Source organism: Emydura macquarii, unplaced genomic scaffold (genome assembly GCF_026122565.2).
Source record: "Emydura macquarii macquarii isolate MOO-44397 ecotype Brisbane River unplaced genomic scaffold, CSIRO-AGI_Emac_v2 contig_629, whole genome shotgun sequence".
Lineage (NCBI taxonomy): Eukaryota > Metazoa > Chordata > Testudines > Chelidae > Emydura > Emydura macquarii.
The window spans coordinates 1-22,705 of record NW_027130766.1 but is presented as its reverse complement, the minus strand read 5'-3'; the positions used below and the strand labels follow the sequence as shown (position 1 = coordinate 22,705).

Genomic DNA, 22,705 nt, shown 5'->3' with positions numbered 1-22,705 from the left:
CAATGGTCTCAAGTTGCAGTTGTGGAGGTCTAAGTTGGACATTAGGAAAAAGTTTTTTATTAGGAGGGTGGTGAAGCACTCGAATGGGTTACCTAGGGAGGTGGTGGAATCTCCATCTTTAGAGGTTTTTAAGCTGTGGCTTGACAAAGCCCTGGCTGGGATGGTATAGCTGGGGTTAGTCCTGCTTTGAGCAGGGGGTTGGACTAGATACCTCCTGAGGTCCCTTCCAACTCTATGATTCTAAGATTCTATGGATCAAACAAGTCTTGAATTGATGGAAGATGTGGCCTATCACGCAATTGCGTCATGAGCTTTGCAGAGTTAACACCATGCTGGCTGGAGAGCACAGCGGGATCTGTGCTGAAGGAGAACTCAGCGAAGACAAGGCTGGTGTGGAGAAGCTAAATGAATTCTCTGCATCAGTCTTCACTGCAGCGCCTGTGTCCGACGTTCCCACGCCTGAGCCATTCTTTCTAGGTGACAAATCTGAGGAACTGTCCCAGATTGAGGCGTCAGTTGAGGAGGTTGTGACACACCAGGCACAATCCAGAGTAGTGTTGGACTGTGTCACTCCTGCCCTGCAACCTTGTGTGTCTTACGATGCTTTGCTGCAGTAGCTGCCACCTGGACCGCTCACAAACAGCCTCCAGCATGTGGGTCACACCCTGAGTGTCTGTGTGTAACTGCAGCCTGCCAGCCACCCATGGGTTATACTCCAGCTCTCACCAGCCTTGGTTATGTTGCAGGGTGACCCCCATCCACCCCCAGTCCTAGATTTCCCCCCAGAAATGTGTGTCTTGTACTGCCCAGCTCTCTCCTGGACGATACAAGTTACATTGTCTGTTATTCCTTTGAGAGAACAACTGGACAACCCAAATGGAGTTTTCCATGCATTTCAGTTGAAACACACTGGATTAGATAAAACAATCAAACAAGGTTATTAACTACAAAGAGACAGATTTACATGAGTACAAGTATTGAGGCATAAAAGCCAGAAATGTTACAAGAAAAATAAAGAGAAGACATTTACTAACAGCTAACGTCACAAACTATAGCAGATCCAAGCGAGGTTTCTCACCACATGCTTTCAGCAGTCTGACTGCCCGAGCCCTCTAGGTCAGCACCCCTTCTCCCAGAGTACAACAAATGCTTAAATGCAAATGTAGCAGAGCACCCCTTCTTTTGTTTAGCACAGACCTATTTGCTAATCTGGCCAGCACTGTTGGTTTGGAACAAGTGTTCATAACATTGTACAGGGTAATCTTACAATTGAACATACAATGCTGTCACACTTATTTTGTCAGGATGATACCGACCAGCAAATTATAAGTTTTCAGATGACACCTTACAAGACTTGCCTTGTACTAAAATTATTACAGTGGTGTGTAGGGTGTGAACACAGCAGTACATTCTGTCCCAGAGGTTTGGAGAAAATGGATAAATTAAAAAGTAATAAGTCACTGAGACCAGATGGTATTAGCTGTTAGCAGTGTCTATTAGCCAGGATTACCCAGCATGGGCAGAGAGCAAAGCCATGCTCTGAAGTGTCCTTAGCCTCCAGGCCTGCTTCCTCTGCTGGTGGCCGCCCCGCCCTGCCCCTCTGCTTCTCCGTCCTTTTATCCTCCCAGCTGCGTCGAGGCTGCCAACCAGCAATGGCCGGCCTGGCAGTGCCTGTGCAGCCCTTCGGTTGCTGGGCCAGCGCGGGCACATACAGCTCATGAGACTGGGCAACCAAACGGCAGGTGAAAGTCCATGTTGATACCTACAAAGCAGTGCACATTGGAAAACGTAATCCCAGCCGTACCTACAACATGGCGGGGTCTAAATTAGCCGTTACGCTCAGGACAGAGATCTTGGCGTCACTGTGGGCAGTTCTCTGAACACATCCGCTCAGTGCGCGGCAGCGTCAATGTAGCGAACAGAACGCTGGGCACCACAAGGAAAGGGATAGATACTGAGACAGTAAATATCACTCGGCTGGGATGGGCACGAGTGGCCAGGGCCTCCTTTCGCAGCTCCTCCAACGACAGCAGCTCCAGCCGCACAGCGCCCCTAGCACCACGCTGGGACACCGCAGTCAGGGCTGACTCCAAGGCCAGAGAATCCCCCACTGCTGCTTTCACCCCCAGGCTTCCTTTGAGTGTCTCCCCTCCAAGTACTGACCAGACCCAGCCATTAGAGACCTGCTGAGCTGACACGTGCCGGGCCTGGCTGCTGCTAACCAGACTGTGATTCTCTCCCTCTAGACTGAGAGGAACGGCTGCTTCTCCAGAGAGGTGGGGACGGCTCCATTCGACCTGGCTCACTCTGGCTACATGATATGTCTCCAGGCATCGCTAGTGGAGGAGGGAACAGGTGGGACCCAACACGTACTCCCGTGCACAGGCATCCACAGACACAGACTGATGCGTGCAGCCCCATGCACACACATGCACTATTGAACGCAAACACAAACATGCATTTTTTATCCATGCGATGAGCCAAAATTGGGCGGGGGGTTTGCAGGCTGTTCTAGGGAGCAGGTGAAATGGCGTTGGAGGCAGGGTCTCTTTGATGCAGTTTTGTTTATTTACCAAGAAAGTGCAAAGTCCTGTTTCCCTGAACACAGGAGGAGCCAAACAACAGGAGACCGGGTCCTTGATGGCAGCCCCAAAGCTCAGAAACCCTCCCTGTAGGCTTTTGTCAGGGCCACAGGGCTTGTTCAGGCTGCGTCTGCAGCTTCCTTCCCTATCTGTGCACCCCCATCCTGCCCTTACCACAAAATCGATTAGCCAACGAAGCCTCCACCCAGCTAGTTGTAATTCCTGGGCAGAGTCGCATGTGCCTTTGTTAAAGGGGCTGAAATAAAGCAGCTGAAGTGTGTTTAAGGCTGTCTTTACTGCACCAGCCTCAGGGAGGTTTGACCCAGCCTGTAATATGCTGCTGAGCACATGTACACACGGCCCAGGACAGTGATCCCCCGGAGGCAGAGGGGTCTCTGTTGCACATGTGATAATGTCGTTTCTAGCTCAGCTGCTCTAGAGATGTGCCCAGGGGATTTGGATCTGGGATCCACTTCAGCCCCTCACAGGGACCGAGCCCTTGTGTGAGCTCAGATCCAGATGTAGAGCCCAACTCCCCACAGCTGGGGCTGCTCACAGCCGGGGTTCTGGTGGGGCCCATCTTTCACATTAGCTGACATGATGACGAGCTTCTCGTCTGCTTCTCTGCTTCTGTTGGAGGCTGCTCTCGGCCAGGATCTGGCAGGGGTCCCCCTGCCCTAGGTACAGCCGGGCACAGCCACCTTCCTCTGATGTGTGCGGTGTTGTGTTTGGATCTTTGGAAGTGACTTGCACTCAGAGAGAACCAGCAGCCAGGGACACAGAGATGTAAACACACACAGACAGGGCCTTATTCAGCTGCTCTAAGAGCAGACAGAATGGCTGAGCTGTGCTACAGTAGTCTAGCTCTGTTAGCTATGGCAAGGTGGCAGGACATAAAATGCACAACATGCGGCATCAGCTATTGTGAGAGACGGGACTCTGGGCCAATGATCTGATCTGGTACCACAGGAGGCAGGATGCCGGGCTCGATGGGCACTGGTCTGATCTGGAACCACGGGAGGTGGGACTCCAGCGCACATAATAAAACCACCCAGACCCAGGCAGGTAGACACTCTCCCGCTGGATGTGCCCCTCCCAGGAAGACACTCACTTGCTTCTGGATAGACCAGTCGCTGCAGCGGTTCCCTGGTCGCACAGTCGGCTTGGCTTCCCAGCCGGAGCTCATTGCTAAACTCTGGAGGTGGGGAGTGAGTGTGGGGATCCTTGTGAGATCTCACCCTGCTGTGTTGATGTGTCCCACTACGACTCCACTGTGTGTGTGTGTGTGGGGGGGGGGTGTTATTGTCTGGCATCTCCCATCACCTGTCGTGTGCAGAGAGGTCTCTTGGAACTGAATTCCCATCACAACCCGTCAGGGCGCGGCTCTGCAGTTCCAATCTGTGCCATGTTGGCTCAGGCCTGTCACAGCACAGCAATGTATATCACACAGGGACTGCGCTGTGAGCCATGGTCCCTCCTGGGATGCAGGGCAATGGACAGAGTGTCTCGTTGTACTCAGTGACGTCTCCTGGTGCAGGACAGCACGAGGTTGCCCAGCCCAGGAGCCGCGTGGCCATGAGCCGCCCTCGGTGATTATCATTATCACTGTTATTGCCAGGTGGCTTTATACTGATATTGAAAATGAACTGATTGTGGGCCCCACCACCTCCTCTCAGAGGAACCTTCCCACAACGGCTAAACACCCTCCCGAGGGTGGCCTCTGGGTTTTGACTGAGCTGGCACAGACTGCAGAGAAGGGCCAGCCTGTGTCGCTGGGTCCTGAGTCACTGCACATGCTAATCGCTGAGCAACGAACCTAGATAACTTCACCTTTAATCCATAAGAACCTGATCTCCAGAGCAGCCGCCTCCCATTTGTCTGAAAGTTTCAACCGTGGGGTGGCTAAAACGTTACCCAACATGTGCTGACCTCAAGGATGAAGTGGCTGGAGGGGAGCAGGTCCAGAACGGCAACGGGTCCCTCGGCCCTGCTGAAAACAGCCTTTCTTGGGGCACGCCTCTGTGCTGAGGGGCCTGTGAGCGGGGCCGGCTCTGGGGCCATTCAGTAAAGAGCCCTCTGCTGGGAAAAGGGCCACAGAGCCAGGAGACCCGGCCAGCCAATGTCACGGGGCTGGTTTGGGATTGAGCCCCATGGGAAGGTGAATCTAAATTTTCTAGTTTCCAGATTCCCCAGGAAAATCCTTCTCTGGCCCCCGTTTAACCTTCCAAATCCTCCCCAGAATTGCGCCCTCCAGTCCCACGCTAGAGGGGTGAGAAACGGCTGGGCGGCTTGTTATGGAGGGAAATCAGCACTGGGATGCAGGCCGCACCCTGAACTCGGGTTATTCCCGACACCTTCCTCCTATCGTCCCTCCCTCTCTGCTAGGTGTGGAGCTCAACGGGACCAAGAGCTGCACCATCGTGCCTGAAACCCTTACTGTGACCTTTGAGGAAGCTGATGCTATCTACAAGACTGGGATCCCCTACACTGGCAAGGTAATGAGATTACCAGCAACCCTCAGTGCTCACCCCAGCAACCACGGCTATTCCAGTCCTGTCCCCGTACCCATCCCAGCCCTCAATCCTGCCCCCAGCATACTCAGCTATTCTAGTCCTGTGCCTGCCCCATCCCAGCTTTGCCTACACCCCTCAGTCCTGACCTCCAGGACCCCGGCTGTTCCAGGCCTGCCCTCTCCCAGGAGGCCGCACCCCAGAGTTGTGCGTCTCCCCCTTTCTCTCTCGGCTCAGATGCTCCTGAAGGCGGCAGATGGCTCTGGGCTGAAGAATGAGAAGCTGAAGCTCTTTGTATCCTATGGAGACGTTCAGAAGAAACAGACCTTCCTGACGGACGAGTCTGGCAGAGCCTCCTTCGAGCTGGACACCTCCGGCTGGACCGGGAAGGTCTCTCTTGAGGTAGTGACGGGATCCGAGCCCCGGAGGGGACCCTGCTCTCCTGCCTCTATTCTTGTTTCTGTGATTTATGATGTTTATTTCGGTAGTGCCTAAGAAGCAGCCAGAATCATGGCCCCATTGTGCTAGGCGCTGTACGCACAAACTGTCCCTGCCCCGAAGAGCCTTCAGGCTGAATAGCAGGACGGACGCCGGGTGGGGAAGGGGCAGAACCCACCAACAGAGCCACCAGTGGGGTGGTGCAAATGGCATCTCAGTGCCCCACTTGTCTTCTCCTTAATGTTTGTGGTGGGGTTAGGCTAGGACGGTCGCCCCCTGCGGGCTGCCCTGGCACCTTCGCCCTGTGTATGAGGCACCAGCGCTGGGCCCAGCAGCTCAGGGGCTGCATTGCCGCTGTGGCTGCCCCTTTTTGTACCCCTGGGGCTTTCCATCGTCCCTCTGACGGACGCAGGGCACGGGGCCTTGAGGGCGAGCTCAGTCAGCAGCATCAGAGCCCGCCCTGCCCGGCAGCTTTCCTGTCCTGTGCCAGGCACCTGCCCCCGGCGATCCCCATTGCTCTCTGCGTCCCACAGGGGAAGTTCACGAAGGAGGATCCCAGCTCTGTGGATGAGAGAGTCTCTCCCGGCTACCGGGATGCCATTCATCACCTGGAGCCCTTCTACTCCAAGAGCCAGAGTTTCCTGAAGATCCGCTCGCTGGGCGGGGAGCTGCCCTGCGACCGGGCCCAGCAGCTGCAGGTGGATTATGTCTTTGCTAGAGAGTCGCTGGGGAACGGGTCCGAGAGCCTGGATTTCATCTTCCTGGTGAGCCCATCCTGGGAGAGTGTGTGTGTGTGTGTGTGTGTGTGTGTGTGTGTGTGTGTGTGTGTGTGCGTGTGTGTGTGTGTGTGTGACAGCGCGAGGTGTGCACTCCATCTTGTGAGCCATGACAGACCAGCAGGGAACAGAAGCTCCCTGTGACCGACAAGGGCTGGGCTAGATCAGGATGGGGCATCTCCCCTTTCCCCACGCGGAGGTTCTGGGTCCAGTCTGGCCCCAAAGCTGGGGCTGGCTACCCCGGGGGGCTGGGCACCGGGATACAGGACTTTCTCCTCCAAGGGGCGCTGGGTCCACTCCAGCCCCTGGCTGCTGGTGTCTGAATGTCCTCCCCCCGCCCACCCCACCTCTGCGGGCTCAGCGCATAGGGGGAAAGGCTGCGCCCTGCCCTGACTCCTGCGTGGCCAGCCCCACGTCAGCTCTGTGAATCTGTCTCCTCCTCCGCAGGTTGTGGCCAAGGGAGCCATCGCCAGGACCCTCCAGAAGGGGCTGGACCTCAGAGTGGGGGCTGGTAGGTGGCGGGGGAGGGTCTGTGCAGGGGTGAGGGGGGATTGAGCCCCTGGGCAGGGGCCGGGCTGGGGGAGGGGCTCTGCTGGCTGGGCCTGACGTCCCCTGTGTGTTTCCCACGCTCCCTAGGGCTGAAGGGCTCCTTCTCTGTGGAGCTGCCCGTCGGCGCTGACCTGGCGCCCTCTGCCAAGGTGCTGGGTTACACGGTGCTGCCCGACGGAGAGATGGCTGCCGACAGCGCCCTGCTGCGCGTGGCCAAGTGCCTCCCAAACAAGGTGAGCCGGGCTCGGGGCAGAGGAGCCTCTGGGGGGAATCGCTCCCTGCCCCACAGCTGGAGCCCTGACTAGGGGCATGGCTGGTGCCCTCGGCCCCTCCCTTCCCCGGCCTTACAGCAGCGCCAGGGTTGTTGCTGCCCCATCTCCCCCCACCATGCACGCTGCCCGGCGTGTCTAGAAACAACTGCAGCCCCAGGAGCCGCCCCACGGGGGCACTGAATGAGCCTGGGCTCCCTCAACACCCCCCCCCCCGCCTCCAGCTCCCAGCACTGACTCCCAAAGCACCAGCCCTTCTGCCAGTGGGGCCTGAGCCAGAGCGACCTGGGTGCCCACAGCTGGGCCCCTGCCCTGCCCGGGACTGTCTCCTCCTCCCCTGGGGTTTCCCCCCACGTGACGCCCTGTGCCCTCGCAGGTGAAGCTGGCCTTCTCGCAGGACCGGGCCCTGCCGGGCTCAGAGCTGCAGCTCCGGGTGCAGGCTGCCCCCGGGTCCCTGTGCGCCGTCCGTGCCGTGGATCAGAGCGTGCTGCTCATGAAGCCTGAGGCCGAGCTCAGCGTCGACACGGTGAGTCCAGAGCAGCTCGGCCGCTCGCCCGGCCCCCCCGCTTCGAGGAGTCCCACCCCCGTCGCAGGCAGGGGCGACACGGGGCCGCTGGGGGTCGGGCACTCCAGGCCACCTCTCCCCGACCTCAGGGCTGCTCCCATGGCACTTGACACCCCGAGCTCTGTGGGATCCCCGCTTGCCTTGCCTGTTCTCCCATCAGCCCTTGCAGTGCCCCCCTCCCGGCACCCCCACCCGGCTCTGGCTGGAACAGGGAGCTCAGAGCTGAGATAGTGGCCGGGAAGCGGAGCTCGCTCTCCAGGGCAGAGCTGGCCTCGGGGCAGGGGCAGGAGAATTTCCTGCTCCCCAGGTACAGCATGGACAGCTGGCCAGGTGCATTGTGGGAGAATCCAGCTTCCCCTGGGAGCCAGGGTTGGCCCTGCCTGGGTGGTGAGAAGGAATCGCACTCGGCCTGGCGCTGGCGCTGCCGTCAGCGGCTCCCGGGCTCTTCACACGGCCAGTGAAGCCTCCTAAGCCCTGTGGGGCAGCAGGGACAGGACTCAGTGGGCCAGGGGTGACCCACACGTCCCTGTGTGCTGCCGCCCTAGGGCAGCCCCCAACGAGGATCCCCTGTGAACCAGACAGAGTGGGGGAGGGGGCACTAAGAGCCCCACAGCGAGAGGGGGCACCTGCCCTTCCCCCCACAGGTTCTCCTAGTGCGTTGGGTCCCATTGGGTCCTGCGGGTCCCTCTCGTGTCTCGGTTTCGTGGCTGACGTTGTCTGTGTTTATCTTTAGGTCTATAACTTGCTCCCCCATTTTCTGCAAGCCGCACCCAACGAACATTGTAAGGGTCCTCAAGTTCCACCCCCTCACCAACGCAGCATAGTTCTCACAACCCGTCCTCCCAGGCAGCGCAGGTCGACTAGCTGCTGGACTCCACCTCTGCGTGACCCCTTCAGCCTGTTTAAGGTAGGTCACCGCTGGCCGTGTCCCACGCTCCTTTGTAGCCTGCAAGGACTAAAATGGCTCCGATGCACCCAGGGCTGCTGGCACCCAGGGGCGATGTCCCAGCCAAACTCTCCGGCCGGCTCTAATGGTCCCCAGGGACGCTCCTAGCAAACTCAGACCTGGGATACACCTCACCAGCCACTTCCAGACAAGACCCGGGCCCTGGGACAGATCCCCTGGCATATCCGGGGAGCAGGGGTGCTCTGCCCCGCCCACTCCTGGGCAGTGGGATGTTACAGGCGGGGCTGGCAGTGCCAGCTCCAGTTACGGGTGCCTGGCACTTCCCGTTACAAGTTACAAGTTTTCAGTTCTTGTCACTTTCTCAGACAGAAACGGTTGGGTCTGAAATGTCCCGAGCCAGGCGTCTGCCTCAGGCTGAACTTTCTGAGACGTTTCAGCTAAAACAGCTCAGCAGATGCTCAGCCCGGGAGGAGGGGAAAACACTCGTTTGACCACGATAAAATAAACTGACTGAGAAGCTCCTTGCCTCGGAGCAGAGACTAGACCCTTGGCCGGGAGGTCGCCGGGGGTCAGGGAGGTGCCCTTTGCCTTCCCCGTGAAATTCAGCCCTCTTTGGCTGACTGGGAAGCCCTGGAAGTGGCTGTTCCCCCGGGCCAGCAGGGCTTGTAGTTGGCTGCGTTATTCTCCGAGGAATCCCTCTTCACCGAGCAGGCTCCATCCCCGGCCAGGTGCCGACCGGCCTGCGCGCACCTTCCCCCGGCGACTGAGCCTGCTCCAGTCCGGGGCTGCAGGGCCTGAGCTGGTTTTCCTGAAATTGCTGCTCCCAGCCAGCGGGAGCTACGGCGCCTCTGGGTGCGGGAACGGAGCCCCCGGAGACGGTGCCTCCAGCGCGCCCACTGAGCCCCCGCCCCTACCAGGCAGCCTGGAGGAGGAGGAAGGCACCTGAGTGAAATGTGCACAGGGGACAAAGGGTATGGGGAGAGGGGGCCAGGTGGGGGGATGGGGAAAGGTGGAGTAGTTGGGGGGATGGGTAGAGGGGGGGCAGGTGGGGGATGGAAGCAGGGGGTTCAGGAACTGAAGTTAATAAGAGTTGGGAGCCTACGTCCCCCTTTGCAGACCTCGCTCTGCGTCTGCAGTGAACAGACCCGCAGTTTCTAGAATCGGCGGGGCGCAGGGTGGGGGTGGGGATTGGTCCTGGGAGAGATCCCCTGGCGTATCCGGAGAGCAGGGGTGCCCCACCCCGCCCACTCCCGGGCACAGGGATGTTGCAGGCGGGGCTGGCAGCGGAGGTGTACGAGCGCAGGATTCGCAGCGCTCTGAGCTGCACAGGCTGACTGGGATTGTCCTGAAATTGTCTCTGCCTCACAGCAGTGCAGGGCCGGGTCAGAGGGCCACGAGTGGGGTCATGTGAGCAGGGGCGTCCCAAGATCGAGCCCCCCTCACAAAACGGGGTTACACACTCACCCGGCTCTTACCCTGCTTCTTGCCCACACTTGGGGCTCCAGCTCTGGCTCTGACTCTCCCAAACCGCGTCACACACCCAAGGCACCTTCTCCTAGTCATTCTTCACGTCCACTTCCCATGGCGCGAGCTCCGGGCTCCTTCCAGCGGGCAGGGCCGGCTCCTGGGCAGGGCTGAGGCCATGCTGGGGGTGGCACGAACCTTAACTCTTCATTGCCTGGTGCTCAGCAGTTCAGGGCTCGGTGCACTCCTCAGCCTGGCAGGGCACAGGGCACCGCTGGGCGACCTTCAGTCTGTGCTAAGGGAGTTTGGGGGCATTTAACACACGGAGTAAGAGACGGCCCCTGCCCCCAAGAGCTCCCAGTCTGAGCAGGCAAAGGGAGGGGGCGGAAGAGGGGAGATGGGACCGGCCCAGGGTCACCCAGCAGGTCGGTGCTGAGGGAGGAACAGAACTCAGGTGTCCTGACTCCAGCCCAGTGTCCCAGCCTCCGGCCCACATGGCCCGTCATGGGGCAGAGCGAGGAGCAATGGGATCCAGCCACGGGGAAATGTCATGGGATAACTTCCCGACCGGGAGATGTGAGGGGCTGGAATCGTCTCTGGAGGAGGTCCCATGCTTGGGACTTTTAATGCTAAAGCCAAAACCCTGGGAAGAAGTGGTGTAAGGGACATTCCTGCCCCAGCCCAGGGGGACGAGAGGGCGGAGAGAGGAGCCGATGGGTCTTTCCCATCTCTGACCTCTGTGACCCTGTGCCTCTGTTTCCCCGTATATAAAATACTGACTCTCCCCCTTTGCTAAGCCAGTTGTATGGTGCTGAGCACGGCCCTCGTCTCAGTCTTTTCCTGCTCCTCATGCTTTTTTCTCATCTTCTTTCTCTCCCAGGATGCGGCTTTGAAACTTCTTACCAACACGTACACCAGGAAGCCCTGTGAACCCAGAGACTCATTTTATTGTAATGGTATGAGAGACGCAGCTGGCGCGCCGGGCTCTGCATTCACCTCACCAGGTCAGTGGGGCCAGGAGCTTCCATCTCCCTTGATCAGCAATTCCAAACACCCTCTCACAGGAGACGGCCCCCAGAGGCTCGTGGGCCAGGCCTGGGACCTGGGTTCAGATCCTGGCTCTGACTCTGCCCTGGGCAGTTCCATTGTTCTCAGTGGGGCAGGGATGGGGGTTTTGCCGTTGTTCTCAGCGGGAGCTGGGCAGACGTGATCATCTGACCCTTCCCGTTCAGCTCTGCTCCTCCCCTTCCACTGTCGGCTTCGAGCCTGGGCCTGCACCTGCCTGTCGGGGAGACGGAGCCCAGCCTCCTGTGGGCACCACCCCGATGCCCATTCTAATCACACTGCGCCACGTGGGGTGACCGTGGCATCGCCGGGCTCCCTGCCTGTCTCTCGGCGACTCCAGCCCAGACACACTCGCTTCACTCGGACAATGACAGCGTTTCTAACGCCAGCCCCATGCGCTGCCCTGGGATGTGAGTCAGGCTGGCTGGTCATGGAGGTGATCACATGGGCCCTGCAATGCCCGCTCGTGGTTGGTGGTTGCAGTAGAAATGCCCTGAGCCGCGCTAGGCTCCATTTGCCAGCTGCTGAGTGTGGCTAACGATTCTACCTGCCTGGCCAGCGTGTGTGTGTGATGGGCTCTGGGAGTGCAACGTAGGATTGACGCTGCTCAGGGGCAACGCTGGGACTGAGCGCAGGCGTCCCTGGCTCCCACCCACATGCTGAGCCCACTGGTGTGTGCTGCCCCTAGGACACCCCAAGCCAGACCCCCCCAAACCCCAGCCCTGCCACTGGCTGCTCCCCGCTCAGGTCACGCACGGGCACGGGTCAGTTCTCAGAGCTCCCAGTTCCCACGTCCATTCCCTGAAATGTGAAATGAAACAATCTAGACAGTTGCAAACACACGTGCGTCCTTGCTTCGATGTGCCCCAATGTGAGCTTCCCTCAACCCCCTTTGTATCTTTATCACTCATGATCCTTGATAACGTTCCTATAGGGCCTGGCATTGGAGCTGCAGGAGAGGTCGCATTCAGCAATGTCCTGCCAGTGCCAGAACCCAGCATCGCGGAGGCGCCAGCCCCACGTGCGTACTTCCCAGAGACCTGGCTGTGGGACCTGGTCCCCGTGGGGTGAGTGAGGCGCTGTTACAAACCTTCCCTACGGAGCGGACTCCAGACCAGACCCCCTGAGGCAGTAGCTCCCAGCCATGGCGCACTTGCTGGGCAGGGCTGGCTGCCCGTGTGGGGCTGGGTCCTGCACCCTGCTGCCAGCAGAGAGGAACCCAGCGCAGCAGCAGGGACTAAAAAGCCCCTGGGCCGTGGGATTTGTCTCTTTACAGATGTGACAAACTCGCAGAGCGGGGAGAGGACTGGGAGCCCGGGGAGCCCCGTGACCTGTGTCTGGCCAGCAGAGCAGGGTTCTCCCCAGCCCTGCCCCAGCCATCCCCTGGTCCTGACACGCTGCCCTTTGTGGTGTTTTCATTCCCACGCAGTGCCCGGGAGCTGCGGCGCTGAGAACATGGGAGGGGTTTGAACCCAGGGAGAGGCCATTGAGAGTGGCACATGGGGTGTAAGTGGGAGGGGCGGGGGATCCCGAGCAGGGGGATTGAGGCTGACTCCCAGCAATAACACTGACAGGGAGACGTGTCCGGCTATGGAAGGGGGGGTCCCCATCGCGTGGGACACTGAACCCAGCCCGGAGAGCCCGGGGCAGGGAAGGATCCTGCACTAGCTGGCGTGGGGCGGAGGAGGGGATGAGATGGGGGCACCGACAGCTCTTCCTCCGATGTCTGGGACTGGCCTGTTCTGCACAAGCGGCCCCAGGGTCCCAGCCCAGAGGAGGGTCGGGCAGGGACGTCTCTGATGGCTGTGCTCGTGGGCACTTCCCACGGGGCGGCTGTGTGTCTGACGCTCTGTTTGTGTCCGTCCCGCCCAGCGAGGGGGGCTCCAAGGACGTCCCAGTCTCGCTGCCCGACACCATCACGGAGTGGAAAGCCGGGATGTTCTGCACGGCAGAGATGGGCTTTGGGCTCTCCCCCACGGCCACCGTCACGGCCTTCAAACCCTTCTTTGTGGAGCTGGCGTTGCCGTACTCCGTGGTCCGGGGAGAGACCTTCACCATAAAGGCCACCGTCTTCAACTACCTGCAGCAGTGCATCAAGGTGAGCGGCGCCCGGGGCTGAGCTGCTGGAGCTGCTGAGGCGGGTGACTGGGGCTGGGGGCTGGGCCGTGACGCAGGCCGACGAGTGGCCCCGGCAGTCCCTGGATGTGACCCGGACGCTCCACAGCGACCCCGTGACCACTGGGCTCAGCACATCGCGGTGAGCGGGGCCTGAGCCCCAGAGGGGCACGTCTCAGTCTGGATCTGGGACGTGTGAGCGCGTCCCCCACAGCCCTAAGGGGCTCCTGTGTTGGGCACCATAGGTGCGGGTGATGCTGGCGGAGTCTGCGCAGATCCAGGTGCAGGCGGGCGAGGACGGCGCTTACACCAGCTGTCTCTGTGCAGACGAAGGGAAAACCTTCCAGTGGGAGGTGACGGCGAGCAGCCTGGGTAAGGGGCGCTGGGGCCGGTGCTGAGAGGAGTGGGGGGAAGGGAAGGGCTGGTGGGGGGAAGGACACCCCAGCAGGGAATCCCCTTACCCCACACTTGTCATTTCACACAGTCACTGCTTCCCTCCATCCCCCCCCCCCGCCTTCTCTCTCTGTCCTCCCCTTTTCTCTCTCTCCCCCCATTTTCTTTCTTTCCTTTTTCTACTGTTCTCGGCCTTCACCGCCCTCTCTCCTCCCCCTTCCCGTCCTGTATCCTACCCGGGGTCTCTCTGCCGCGGGGAGGGGTGTTGGGGCTGTCTAAGGGGGCGTCTCCCGCCTTGCTCCGCAGGGGAGGTGAACGTCACCGTCAGCACCGAGGCTCTGCGCACCAAGGAGCTGTGCGGCAACGAGCTGGCCGTGGTGCCGGCCCAGGGGCGAGTGGACACCGTGATAAAGCCCCTGCTGGTCCAGGTCAGTGTCTGGTCGGCGCCATCTGGGCAGAGCGGAGGGAGATCGGGTGCCCGGGTCTCACCCCCGCTGGCTGGAGGCAGAGATGATGATTCTTGTGACCTGCCACAGAAAATAATCCCCCAGCCCCGCGCCGTCCGCGTCCCTGACCCCGACCTGCACTGCCCCAATGCGCGGCCTCGCCACAGCGAGATGAGGGAGAAGGCAGGAGAGCTCTGGGGCAGACCGAGACGGGTGTTACCCCAGGGGGGCAGCCGGGAGTGACACAGGAGCGGTTCAAGGGGGCAGGGGAACGAGCAGAGGGAAGCTCCGTGGTGGAGAGGAGGAAGCTGCGAGATCTGCTGGGCTGAGAACAGTCTCCGCGGGGAAGGGGGAGCCCCATTGCTGGGCGCTGAGAGCGGGATGTGCCCGACCCCCAGCACGGGCTGTAGGGGATGATCCTGCCCTGGCTGGGGGCTGGGGGCACTGGCTGACCTGGCAGGCCCTGTCAGGCTGTGACGTGCGCGGTCCATGCTCCTGACCTTCTGTCTGATGCTCCTTCCCGACAGCCGGGGGGGATCCTGGAGGAGAAGTCGCACAGCTCCCTGCTCTGCCAGGAAGGTAGGAGCCCAGCGCCTGTCCGGGGCTCAGTAACGCGGGGAGACGCCTGAGCTGCATCTCGGCTGCGGCACCTCAGTGACGGCTGGGCCCTGGACAGCCCAGCTAGGGGCACAGGAGCCGCCAGGCGGTACTGGACCGGACTGGACCAGGGACTGTCCAGGCCAGTGTCCTGCCTGTGACAGGGCCAGGACCACCTGCCCAGGGAAGGGGCGCCCCTCGTGGGCAGACAGGGAACGTCAACCATCGGCCGATGGCTCGAGCATGGCCAGGACCTGCTCCCGACTCGCACGGGGACCCTGCTGTACCAGCTCCTCTTCCTTGCAGCCCCCCCCACTTCCCCCGTGTGTATGATGCTCCCTGCAGAACTCATCACAGCAGCTCTCTGGGGCCCGGGGAGGGACCGAGTCCCGCAGGCAGGACCCTGCGCTGATACCCCAGCCATCAGCCACAAAGAGACGTCTGTGCCACGGCGGGGGAGCTTGGCATTGAGAGAGGGGCTGTGATGGGGCGAGGGAGCCCCGAAGGGTCAGGAACGGAGGGATCTGACTGGCTGGAGGCGGGGCTGGTTCCCGACCGGCCTGTAACGTTGTGTCTTTGCCTTCGGGTTACACAGCCTCCAAAGAAATCTCCTTGCAGCTGCCTGCGAACGTCCTGCCGGGGTCCGAGCGGGCCCACGTGACTGTGCTGGGTAAGGAATTCCCCTGCCCCATCCCTGCCAGGGCGCGGACCCTTCGGCCAGCCCGTCTGGGCACAGCGCTCTGATCACAGAGGCTGGGGCATCGCGGATGGAAAGGACCAGTGAGGTCTAGTGGGTCCCTGGGGCCGGGGCAGGACTGGTCCCTGCAGTCTGTGCTCCAGGGCCTTGTGCTGCCCCAGCGAGGGGCCATAGACTCACGCGGTGATGTCATGTGCCAGGGCATTGGTGTCATGGCCTATTCATCAGCGTGTATCCATGTAAACCCACCAGGCCTGATCTGAACTGGGGGCGCTGTGCCCCCGAGTGCCTGGGCTCCAGGGACGTGGTATAGGGGATGGGGCAGCTGCTGTGCAACCTGGTCATTCTCTGCTCCCCCGACTCCCTTGGTGCCAGGAGACATGATGGGCATGGCTCTGCAGAACATAGACCGCCTGCTGGCCATGCCCTACGGCTGCGGAGAGCAGAACATGGTCCGGTTCGCTCCCAACATCTACATCCAGCAGTACCTGGAGAAGAGCGGGCAGCTGAGCCCGGAGATCAGAGACAAGGCCCAGGGATTCCTCCAGAGCGGTGAGTGTCCTCCCGCCCCATGGCCCCAGGGCATGGCCGGGGACCTGCGACCGCCCTGTCCATGCCACCTCTGGGGCACGGGTTCCAATCTAGCCCCAGATGAGGGCGCTGGCTGGCTCTGGGGGTCAGGGAATGGGATCGTTTCCCTGTTCTCTCTGGGGCATCAGTTCCAGCCGAGGCCCAGGTCATGAGGACTGTTTGACTCAGGACTTCAGGCAATTACAGACGGGACCTTCCCCTATAGGAGGCGCCAGTTGGGATCCAGCCCCAGGTCGGGGGTGCTGCAGGGTTTGGGGAATCAGGGCCCTGTTCAGCCTGAACTCCATCCCCCCCATTCCGACCATCCCCTGCAATCTCTGAGTCTCAGTGTCGTGGGGGGGAAGGCTAGGGGGACCCACGGGACACAGGCTGGGGATGGATACTAGCCCCACGGCTGAGTGGATCCAGGACTCGCTGTCTCTCTCCCTCCCCGCAGGGTACCAGCGCCAGCTGCTCTATAAGCGCGACGACGGCTCTTACAGCGCCTTTGGGAAGAGCGACGCCTCGGGCAACACCTGGTGAGGGGCCGCACGGCGCGGGCGAGTCAGGGCTCTGGGCGGGCAGAGCTACGTGGGCTGCAGCCTGACCCCAGCCCCTCTGCTACCCCAGTCCTGTTTCCCACACAGCTCTGCCCCATGTAGCGCACCCCAAATCCCCCCGTTCCCATCCTGGCTGCCCTGATAGCGCTGCTCATCCCCCACAATGCTGACCCCAGCCCTGGCCCCCCGCGCCCCATCCGACCCCCAGCATCTACAGCAGAGTGTCCCTCTAACGGGTCTCTGCCCGCTCAGGCTGACGGCCTTCGTCCTCAAGTCCTTTGGCCAGGCCAGACCCTTCATCTTCATCGACGAGAAGCACCTAGAGGACGCCCTCCAGTGGCTGCAGCGTTACCAGCTGGAGAGCGGCTGCTTCCAGAGCGTGGGGAAGCTGTTGAACAACGCCCTGCAGGTGGGAGGCTGGGGGGACGGGCTGATGGGGTGGGGGAGGAGGGGACACGCTGAGGAAGGGGGAGAAGGTCCCCATGGCAGGAGGTTGCTGCAGTTCAGGTGTGGGGGATTCCCTGGGTTTTTAAAAAGGGCTGAATGGCCGGGACGACTGGATCAGCTGCTTTTTGCAGGGAAGGAAGTTGTGGCCGCCCTGACTGCCAGAACTGGGGACAGCTGCTTGGGACCGTGTAATACGACCCATGCCCAGGGTAGCCAACTGATAATGCCAAGGTCAGGGCAGGCTGCAAAAGGAGAGCAGATTCTCCTCACGCTGGTGGGTGACACTGAAGCCCGGCTTCCCAACCAGCCACGAACTGCTTCTAATTACCCCTCACTGGATATCAAGAAGCCAGTCCACGAATGCCCACAGCCCCCTTTACTGCATTTCAGCTCCAGGCTCCCAAATCAGCAACAGGTCCAGTAAAGAGACCAGTTACTAGAACTCTCTGCTCTTTACTAAAAGGTTCCCTCTGACCCCAAAGGGTCAGCCACAGCACCAGTTCAATATAAGTTTGGATCTTACCTAAAATACCACGCTGTAAGCCAATCCTTTAGTATCTAAACTAAAGGTTTATTGTAAAAAGAAAGAAAGAAACCATGAGAGAAATGTTAAAGGGTTAAAGTAAATCACAGATATACAAATGATTAAAGGTCCATATACTTCAGGTTTCTGGAAGAAATGTGGATTTGCAGGCTTGTGTAGTTCTCTCTGGTTCACATCCAGTACCTGGATGGGTCTGAGTCCTTCCAAGATGAATTGTTCCAGAGATAGGTGTATGTCTGCAGACTGGACAGGAGCAAAGACAAAGATGGATCCTGTGGTTTGATCTTATAAACCCCTCCCCCGGCCATGCGGCCTGTGGGCAGTCACAAGACCCAAAGTGGAGTCCATAGTCACATGGGCCAGTCCTGATGCTTCATCAGGTAGGCTGCCTGCCATGGAGTCCAGAGTCATGTAAGCAGGTTCTGGTGACTCATTCATGATGCTGGCTTTTCTCTCTGGGCCCCGTGCACCTGGGAAGGCGTTAATGGGCCATTACGCAAGCCATTGTTCTGCAGCCTTCCTATCTGGGGTGTTGCCCAGGCAGCAGCAGTTTGAAATACAGATATCCCAAATACATCTATAACTTCCATTTCAAATATCACACATGAACATAAGTATTATTATCTTACTTAGCACATTATAACCTTCCTAACGGTACCTGACATGGCATATCCCACATGGATTATTATGATTCTGCCATACTGATGTCACCCAATATACTAAATGCCCCCCGACTCAAGCCAGCCCGCATGACAGACCGACATGGGCCTGACAGGACCCAGCAGCAGATGGGACCAAGTGCAGCAGGCCGAGTGCATCAGACCTAGTTCTGCTGTGGCCCAATGGGCCTGTCCTGGGCAGTGGCCTGTCTAGCAGTGCGGTGCACGGCACGGCTGAGCCGGCTCTCGGTGTCTCTCCCCTCAGGGCGGCGTGGTGGGGGAGCTCTCTCTCTCGGCTTACATCACGGCGGCGCTTCTGGAGCTGGGGCGGCCGCTGACGGTGAGGCCAAGCCCTGTGTTCCCAGCGGAGGGGCCGGGAGCTGGGAGGGGAGCTGGGGTTTGGCGATTGGGGGGTACCCAGCAGGGGTCAGAGCAACGTTGGGGGCAGTGGCGAGGGCTGGCACGGGGAGAGGGGAGAGGTGATGTTGTGGGGTCAGTGGGGGGGTTTGTAACAAGATGGGGGTCAGGATGATGTGGGGAGTCGCGGTGGGGTTGGGGTAGGAGAACAATTCAGCAGCTTGTGGAGGGTCTGGGCTGTTTTGGTGTCTAGCGCTCGGGGGGATCTGGGTGAGGCTTGTGGGGCGCAGGGGTTGGGTAGCGGCAGAGCAGGACGGTCGAGGGGAGGTGACGGCTGACAGGTGGGGGGTTGTTAGGACCCCACTGGGTGGTTGCCGGGGGACACACACAGGCTCCGGGCGCGGGGGGTCCCCTCTGACCGGCTCAGCCTGACGGGGCGTCTGTTCGGTGTCTCCCCGTCCCAGGAGCCCATGGTGAGCCGGGCCCTGCAGTGCCTGCGGGAGTCCTCGAACACCAGCGACCTCTACACGCAGGCGCTGCTGGCCTACGCCTTCGGGCTGGCGGGCAGCGCCGAGCTGCGGAGCGCCCGTCTGCAGAGCCTGGCCAAGCACAGCGTCAGCACCGGTACTGGCAGCGCCTCGCTCTCGTGCTCTCCAGCCTGACGGCCTCCAGACACAGGCCAGGCCTAGCTGCCCACGACCTGCCCACCCGGTTGCCCCCTGCCCCGGGGGACTCCTCAGGCTGGCAGGGCAGCTGGGTCCCGGTGGCCCAGTCAGTCCATGGTCTCTGCTGAGGGCGCCAGCGAGGGGCCGACGCACTGGGCTGTTGTGGGGACACTCGCCCCCTCAGACCTGGAGTGAGATCGTCCCGCCATTTCCCAGGGCCCAGTGCATGGGGCAAAGGGGCCGAGGCTGGGTCGCTGCCAGCCTGGGGGGATGGGAGCTGAGAACGAGAGGGGCAAAGCCCCATGTCCCAACCCAGCCGCTAAAGAGCCCGTGGCCATGACTGAGGCGGGTCTGTTGCGCTCAGAGCCCGCGGGGCAGGGCGTCGCGTAGGCATCTCCCAAGGGGAATGGACCGTAACCGAGCCCTGGGGAGATGCTGCAGGATCCCAGCCCCCATCCTGGGTGGGGGACATCCCAGCTGGGGGCGTCGTGTTACACTTGTGTAGCCCTCCTGTGCGCTGAGAATCAGCTGCCGTGTCTGCCCCAGAGGTGGCTGCATTCAGTGGGGAGCAGGAGTCCCTCTGGCCTGGGAAGCCCCTGGGGCCCCTTTGGAAAGCAGACACGTGACCCATGGTGTTGTAACTGCAGCCATGGGGCTGCCCTTCCATCGGCCCCTCTCCTAGGGGGACAGCTCCACTGGCAGCGGAAGGTGAAGGCTCTGCCCAGCACCGAGCCCTACTGGAACCAGGCCCCGTCGGCCGAGGTGGAGATGACGGCTTACGTGCTCCTGGCCTATCTGTCCCTGCCTAGCGTGTCTGCTGCCGACATGGCGACCGCCGCCCAGATCGTCCGCTGGCTCAGCAAGCAGCAGAACCCCTACGGGGGTTTCGCCTCCACGCAGGTAACGCCCCCGCCTCGGGGCAAAGCCAGCGCTGGGGTCTCTGGGGGAGGAAGGGGCCAGGAGTCCCCTGGGGGCTGCATCTGTGCAGCTGAGCTGGGTCCCTTCCTGGGCGAGGGGATCCTGGGTGCAGAGCCCCCTGTCTTAGGGGCTGGGAGCCTGGGCCCGGTGTCAGCGCCCCTGCGGGTCCCGATCCTGCTGCAGTGAGACTGAGCCGGGCTCCTGTCCCCAGAGCGTGACAGCAGCTGGGTGACTCTCCTTCCCCAGGACACGGTGGTGGCGCTGCAGGCCCTGGCCAAATACGCGGCCCTGACGTACAGTGCGAGCGGGGCTGTGTCGGTGACAGTGAGCTCCCAGGCCGGGGCCCGGCAGGAATTCCACGTGGAGAACGCCAACCGGCTGGTGCTGCAGCGAGCGGCCCTGCAGGAGATCCCCGGGCGGTACTCGGTGCGGGCCAGCGGCGAGGGCTGTGTCTTTGTGCAGGTGAGTGCAGGGGCCCCTGGGGACCAGCAGGCCAGCGCTGGCTGTCTGTGCCCGTTGAGTCCCCCACGGCGGGGGCCCACGGCACCTGGCTCTGCCCCAACCCTCTTGCTCTTCTCCCAGCTGACTCTGCGCTACAACGTGCCGCCCCCAAAGAGCCCCGCGACCTTCGACCTGCGGGTGGAGACGGAGCCGAAGGAGTGCACCGAGAACGCCACATCCCGCTTCAGCCTCGCCCTGCACGCCCGGTACGAGCCCTAGAGCCCAGCCCAGCTGGGTCCGAGCGCCCGGGGCAGGGACAGGCCGCAGGGAGTGGGGGAATGGCCAGGCAGGGCTGCCCCACTGCAGAGCCAGGGCTGGGCAGGAATCGCTGGGGGAGCCATCCACACGCAGGGCTCGGGGCAGAGGCAGGGGCCCCTTGAAATGCGCCAGGCACTAAGGGGCTGGTCCTGGGGCTGATCTAGAACAGACAGTCGCTCCCAAGGAGCTCCGGGGCCGGTGCCCCTTGTCTGGGGAGCTCAGGGCTGGTCGGGGCTAGCGGGGGTCACAGCCCAGAGCAGGCAGAGGGCATCAGAGACGCCTGCAGGGCCGAGGAGATGGGAGGGCTCCCTTCCCCCACCATCTTCCCTGGGCTCTGTGTCCAGGGCAATCCCTGAGCAGAGCGCATGGCTCCTGTTGCAGGTACAGCGGGCAGCGCTCAGCCACCAACATGGCCATCATCGAGGCCAAGCTGCCGTCCGGCTACAGCCCCGACAAGGGCTCCCTGCGGCAGGTGAGCTTCCCATGGAGGAGAACGGGCCGGGCCAGTCAAACAGCATGAAACCAGGGCCCTGATCCACTGGGGGAGAGCCCAGAGCCCAGGAAAACACCGATTGCAGCTCTGAGCCCCGGGGGGAGCATCCTACAAAGCCTGCCCCCTGAGCACAGCACAGCACCCCTAGCGCTGCAGCAGGGCACTGGGCAGCCCTTGGTCCCCATCACGTCACTGAGCAGGTCGGGCCCCTGCTTCGCTCCCCCACGTCTGTGTCTACAGTCGGGCCCCAAGACTGGGGACATCCCATGATCAGGTGTGAGTGACGCGGGGGTGGCAGCCAGTCCCCTTGGCCACGGGGGCGTTTGGCGCCCCATGTCCCAGCCCCCAGCAGAGCAGTGACTCTGGCCCCAGCCCCACAGTCCCAGGCTCAGCTGTTTCCTCTCCCTACCCCTAGCTGGAGAAGCAGCGTTTGGTGAAGAAGCTGGAGGTGCAGAACGACCAGGTGACGCTGTATCTGGACCAGGTGCGTGCGGGCGGCTGGGGGCTCTGGGGGCCCGGTGTGAGCGCAGACATCAAAGGATGGGGAGATGGGACCAGACTCAGCCAAACCCCAGGAGGGCCTGAACAGAGCGATGGGGAGCTCAGGGGTGGGGAGGCTGGAGCTGGGCCCTGCGTGTGAGGAAGGGGGTCACGTTTCAAGGGTAGGTAGAACAGGGATGGGGGGAGCATTTTCAGCCTGCTCTAGGCCTCAGGGGCAGAGGGGAGAGGGCTGGGCCAGTCCCAGACGCGGGAGGAGGGGTTCTAGCTGCCCACGCACACCTTCAGCCCTGGCGCTCACTGTGTCGCTCTCTCGGTAGCTGACGAAGGAGGCGGCGAGTTTCACCTTCTCCGTGGAGCAGGATTTCCCGGTGAAGAATCTCAGAGCAGCCAGCGTGAGGCTGTACGATTACTACGAGACGGGTGAGTCCTGCCCTGCCTCTGCCTCCGCCTCTGCTCCAGCCGCTCCTGTGGGCTCCATGGCACAGTCAGTGTCTAGGGAGGACGATCCTGCCCTGATAGTGCCTGTGGTACAGCTGCCTTCGTGGCTCTATGGCGCACTCAGAGCCTGGGTGGCCGTGCCCTGCCCTGGCGCCACCCGCATACAGCGTCTCTCGTGGGCTCCGTGTCACACTCAGGCCGTGGAGTCACTGAAATCTCCCCTACTTCCAAGTGCCCCATTTCCAGAAATCCCGCCCAAGTCTGAGCGTGGCCGGGTTTGATCTGTGGGTGGGATGTGCTCACTGGGAGGGACATGGCAGCCTGTGCCCGTCGGGCGAGTGGGACGGTGCAGCTGATGTCACTTGGGCTCTCCCAGCCGGAACGGCTAGAGCAGGTGTGTCCTGCCCCTCCAGCACCCCAC

The 22,705-nt window shown here is 61.3% G+C and overlaps 1 protein-coding gene across 1 annotated transcript in view; it reads left to right on the top strand.

Annotated features, from left to right (window-relative positions):
• Positions 1-22,373, top strand: part of LOC137148303 (alpha-2-macroglobulin-like protein 1) — a gene marked incomplete at its 3' end in the record, with an annotated part of 29,291 nt that extends 6,918 nt beyond the window's left edge. The window contains exons 9-34 of the mRNA XM_067540950.1: positions 2,247-2,355; positions 4,968-5,077; positions 5,330-5,494; positions 6,064-6,294; positions 6,754-6,817; positions 6,943-7,088; positions 7,501-7,650; positions 8,423-8,596; positions 10,941-11,064; positions 12,060-12,192; positions 12,998-13,223; positions 13,486-13,612; positions 13,940-14,061; positions 14,607-14,658; positions 15,272-15,346; positions 15,749-15,925; positions 16,401-16,482; positions 16,756-16,912; positions 18,419-18,493; positions 18,975-19,134; positions 19,858-20,075; positions 20,340-20,555; positions 20,676-20,800; positions 21,234-21,324; positions 21,761-21,829; positions 22,164-22,373. Of these exons, the coding sequence (XP_067397051.1) occupies positions 2,247-2,355; positions 4,968-5,077; positions 5,330-5,494; positions 6,064-6,294; positions 6,754-6,817; positions 6,943-7,088; positions 7,501-7,650; positions 8,423-8,596; positions 10,941-11,064; positions 12,060-12,192; positions 12,998-13,223; positions 13,486-13,612; positions 13,940-14,061; positions 14,607-14,658; positions 15,272-15,346; positions 15,749-15,925; positions 16,401-16,482; positions 16,756-16,912; positions 18,419-18,493; positions 18,975-19,134; positions 19,858-20,075; positions 20,340-20,555; positions 20,676-20,800; positions 21,234-21,324; positions 21,761-21,829; positions 22,164-22,373 (3,588 nt within the window). The remainder of the gene's footprint in view (positions 1-2,246; positions 2,356-4,967; positions 5,078-5,329; positions 5,495-6,063; positions 6,295-6,753; positions 6,818-6,942; positions 7,089-7,500; positions 7,651-8,422; positions 8,597-10,940; positions 11,065-12,059; positions 12,193-12,997; positions 13,224-13,485; positions 13,613-13,939; positions 14,062-14,606; positions 14,659-15,271; positions 15,347-15,748; positions 15,926-16,400; positions 16,483-16,755; positions 16,913-18,418; positions 18,494-18,974; positions 19,135-19,857; positions 20,076-20,339; positions 20,556-20,675; positions 20,801-21,233; positions 21,325-21,760; positions 21,830-22,163) is intronic.
• Positions 22,374-22,705: the final 332 nt, after the last annotated feature.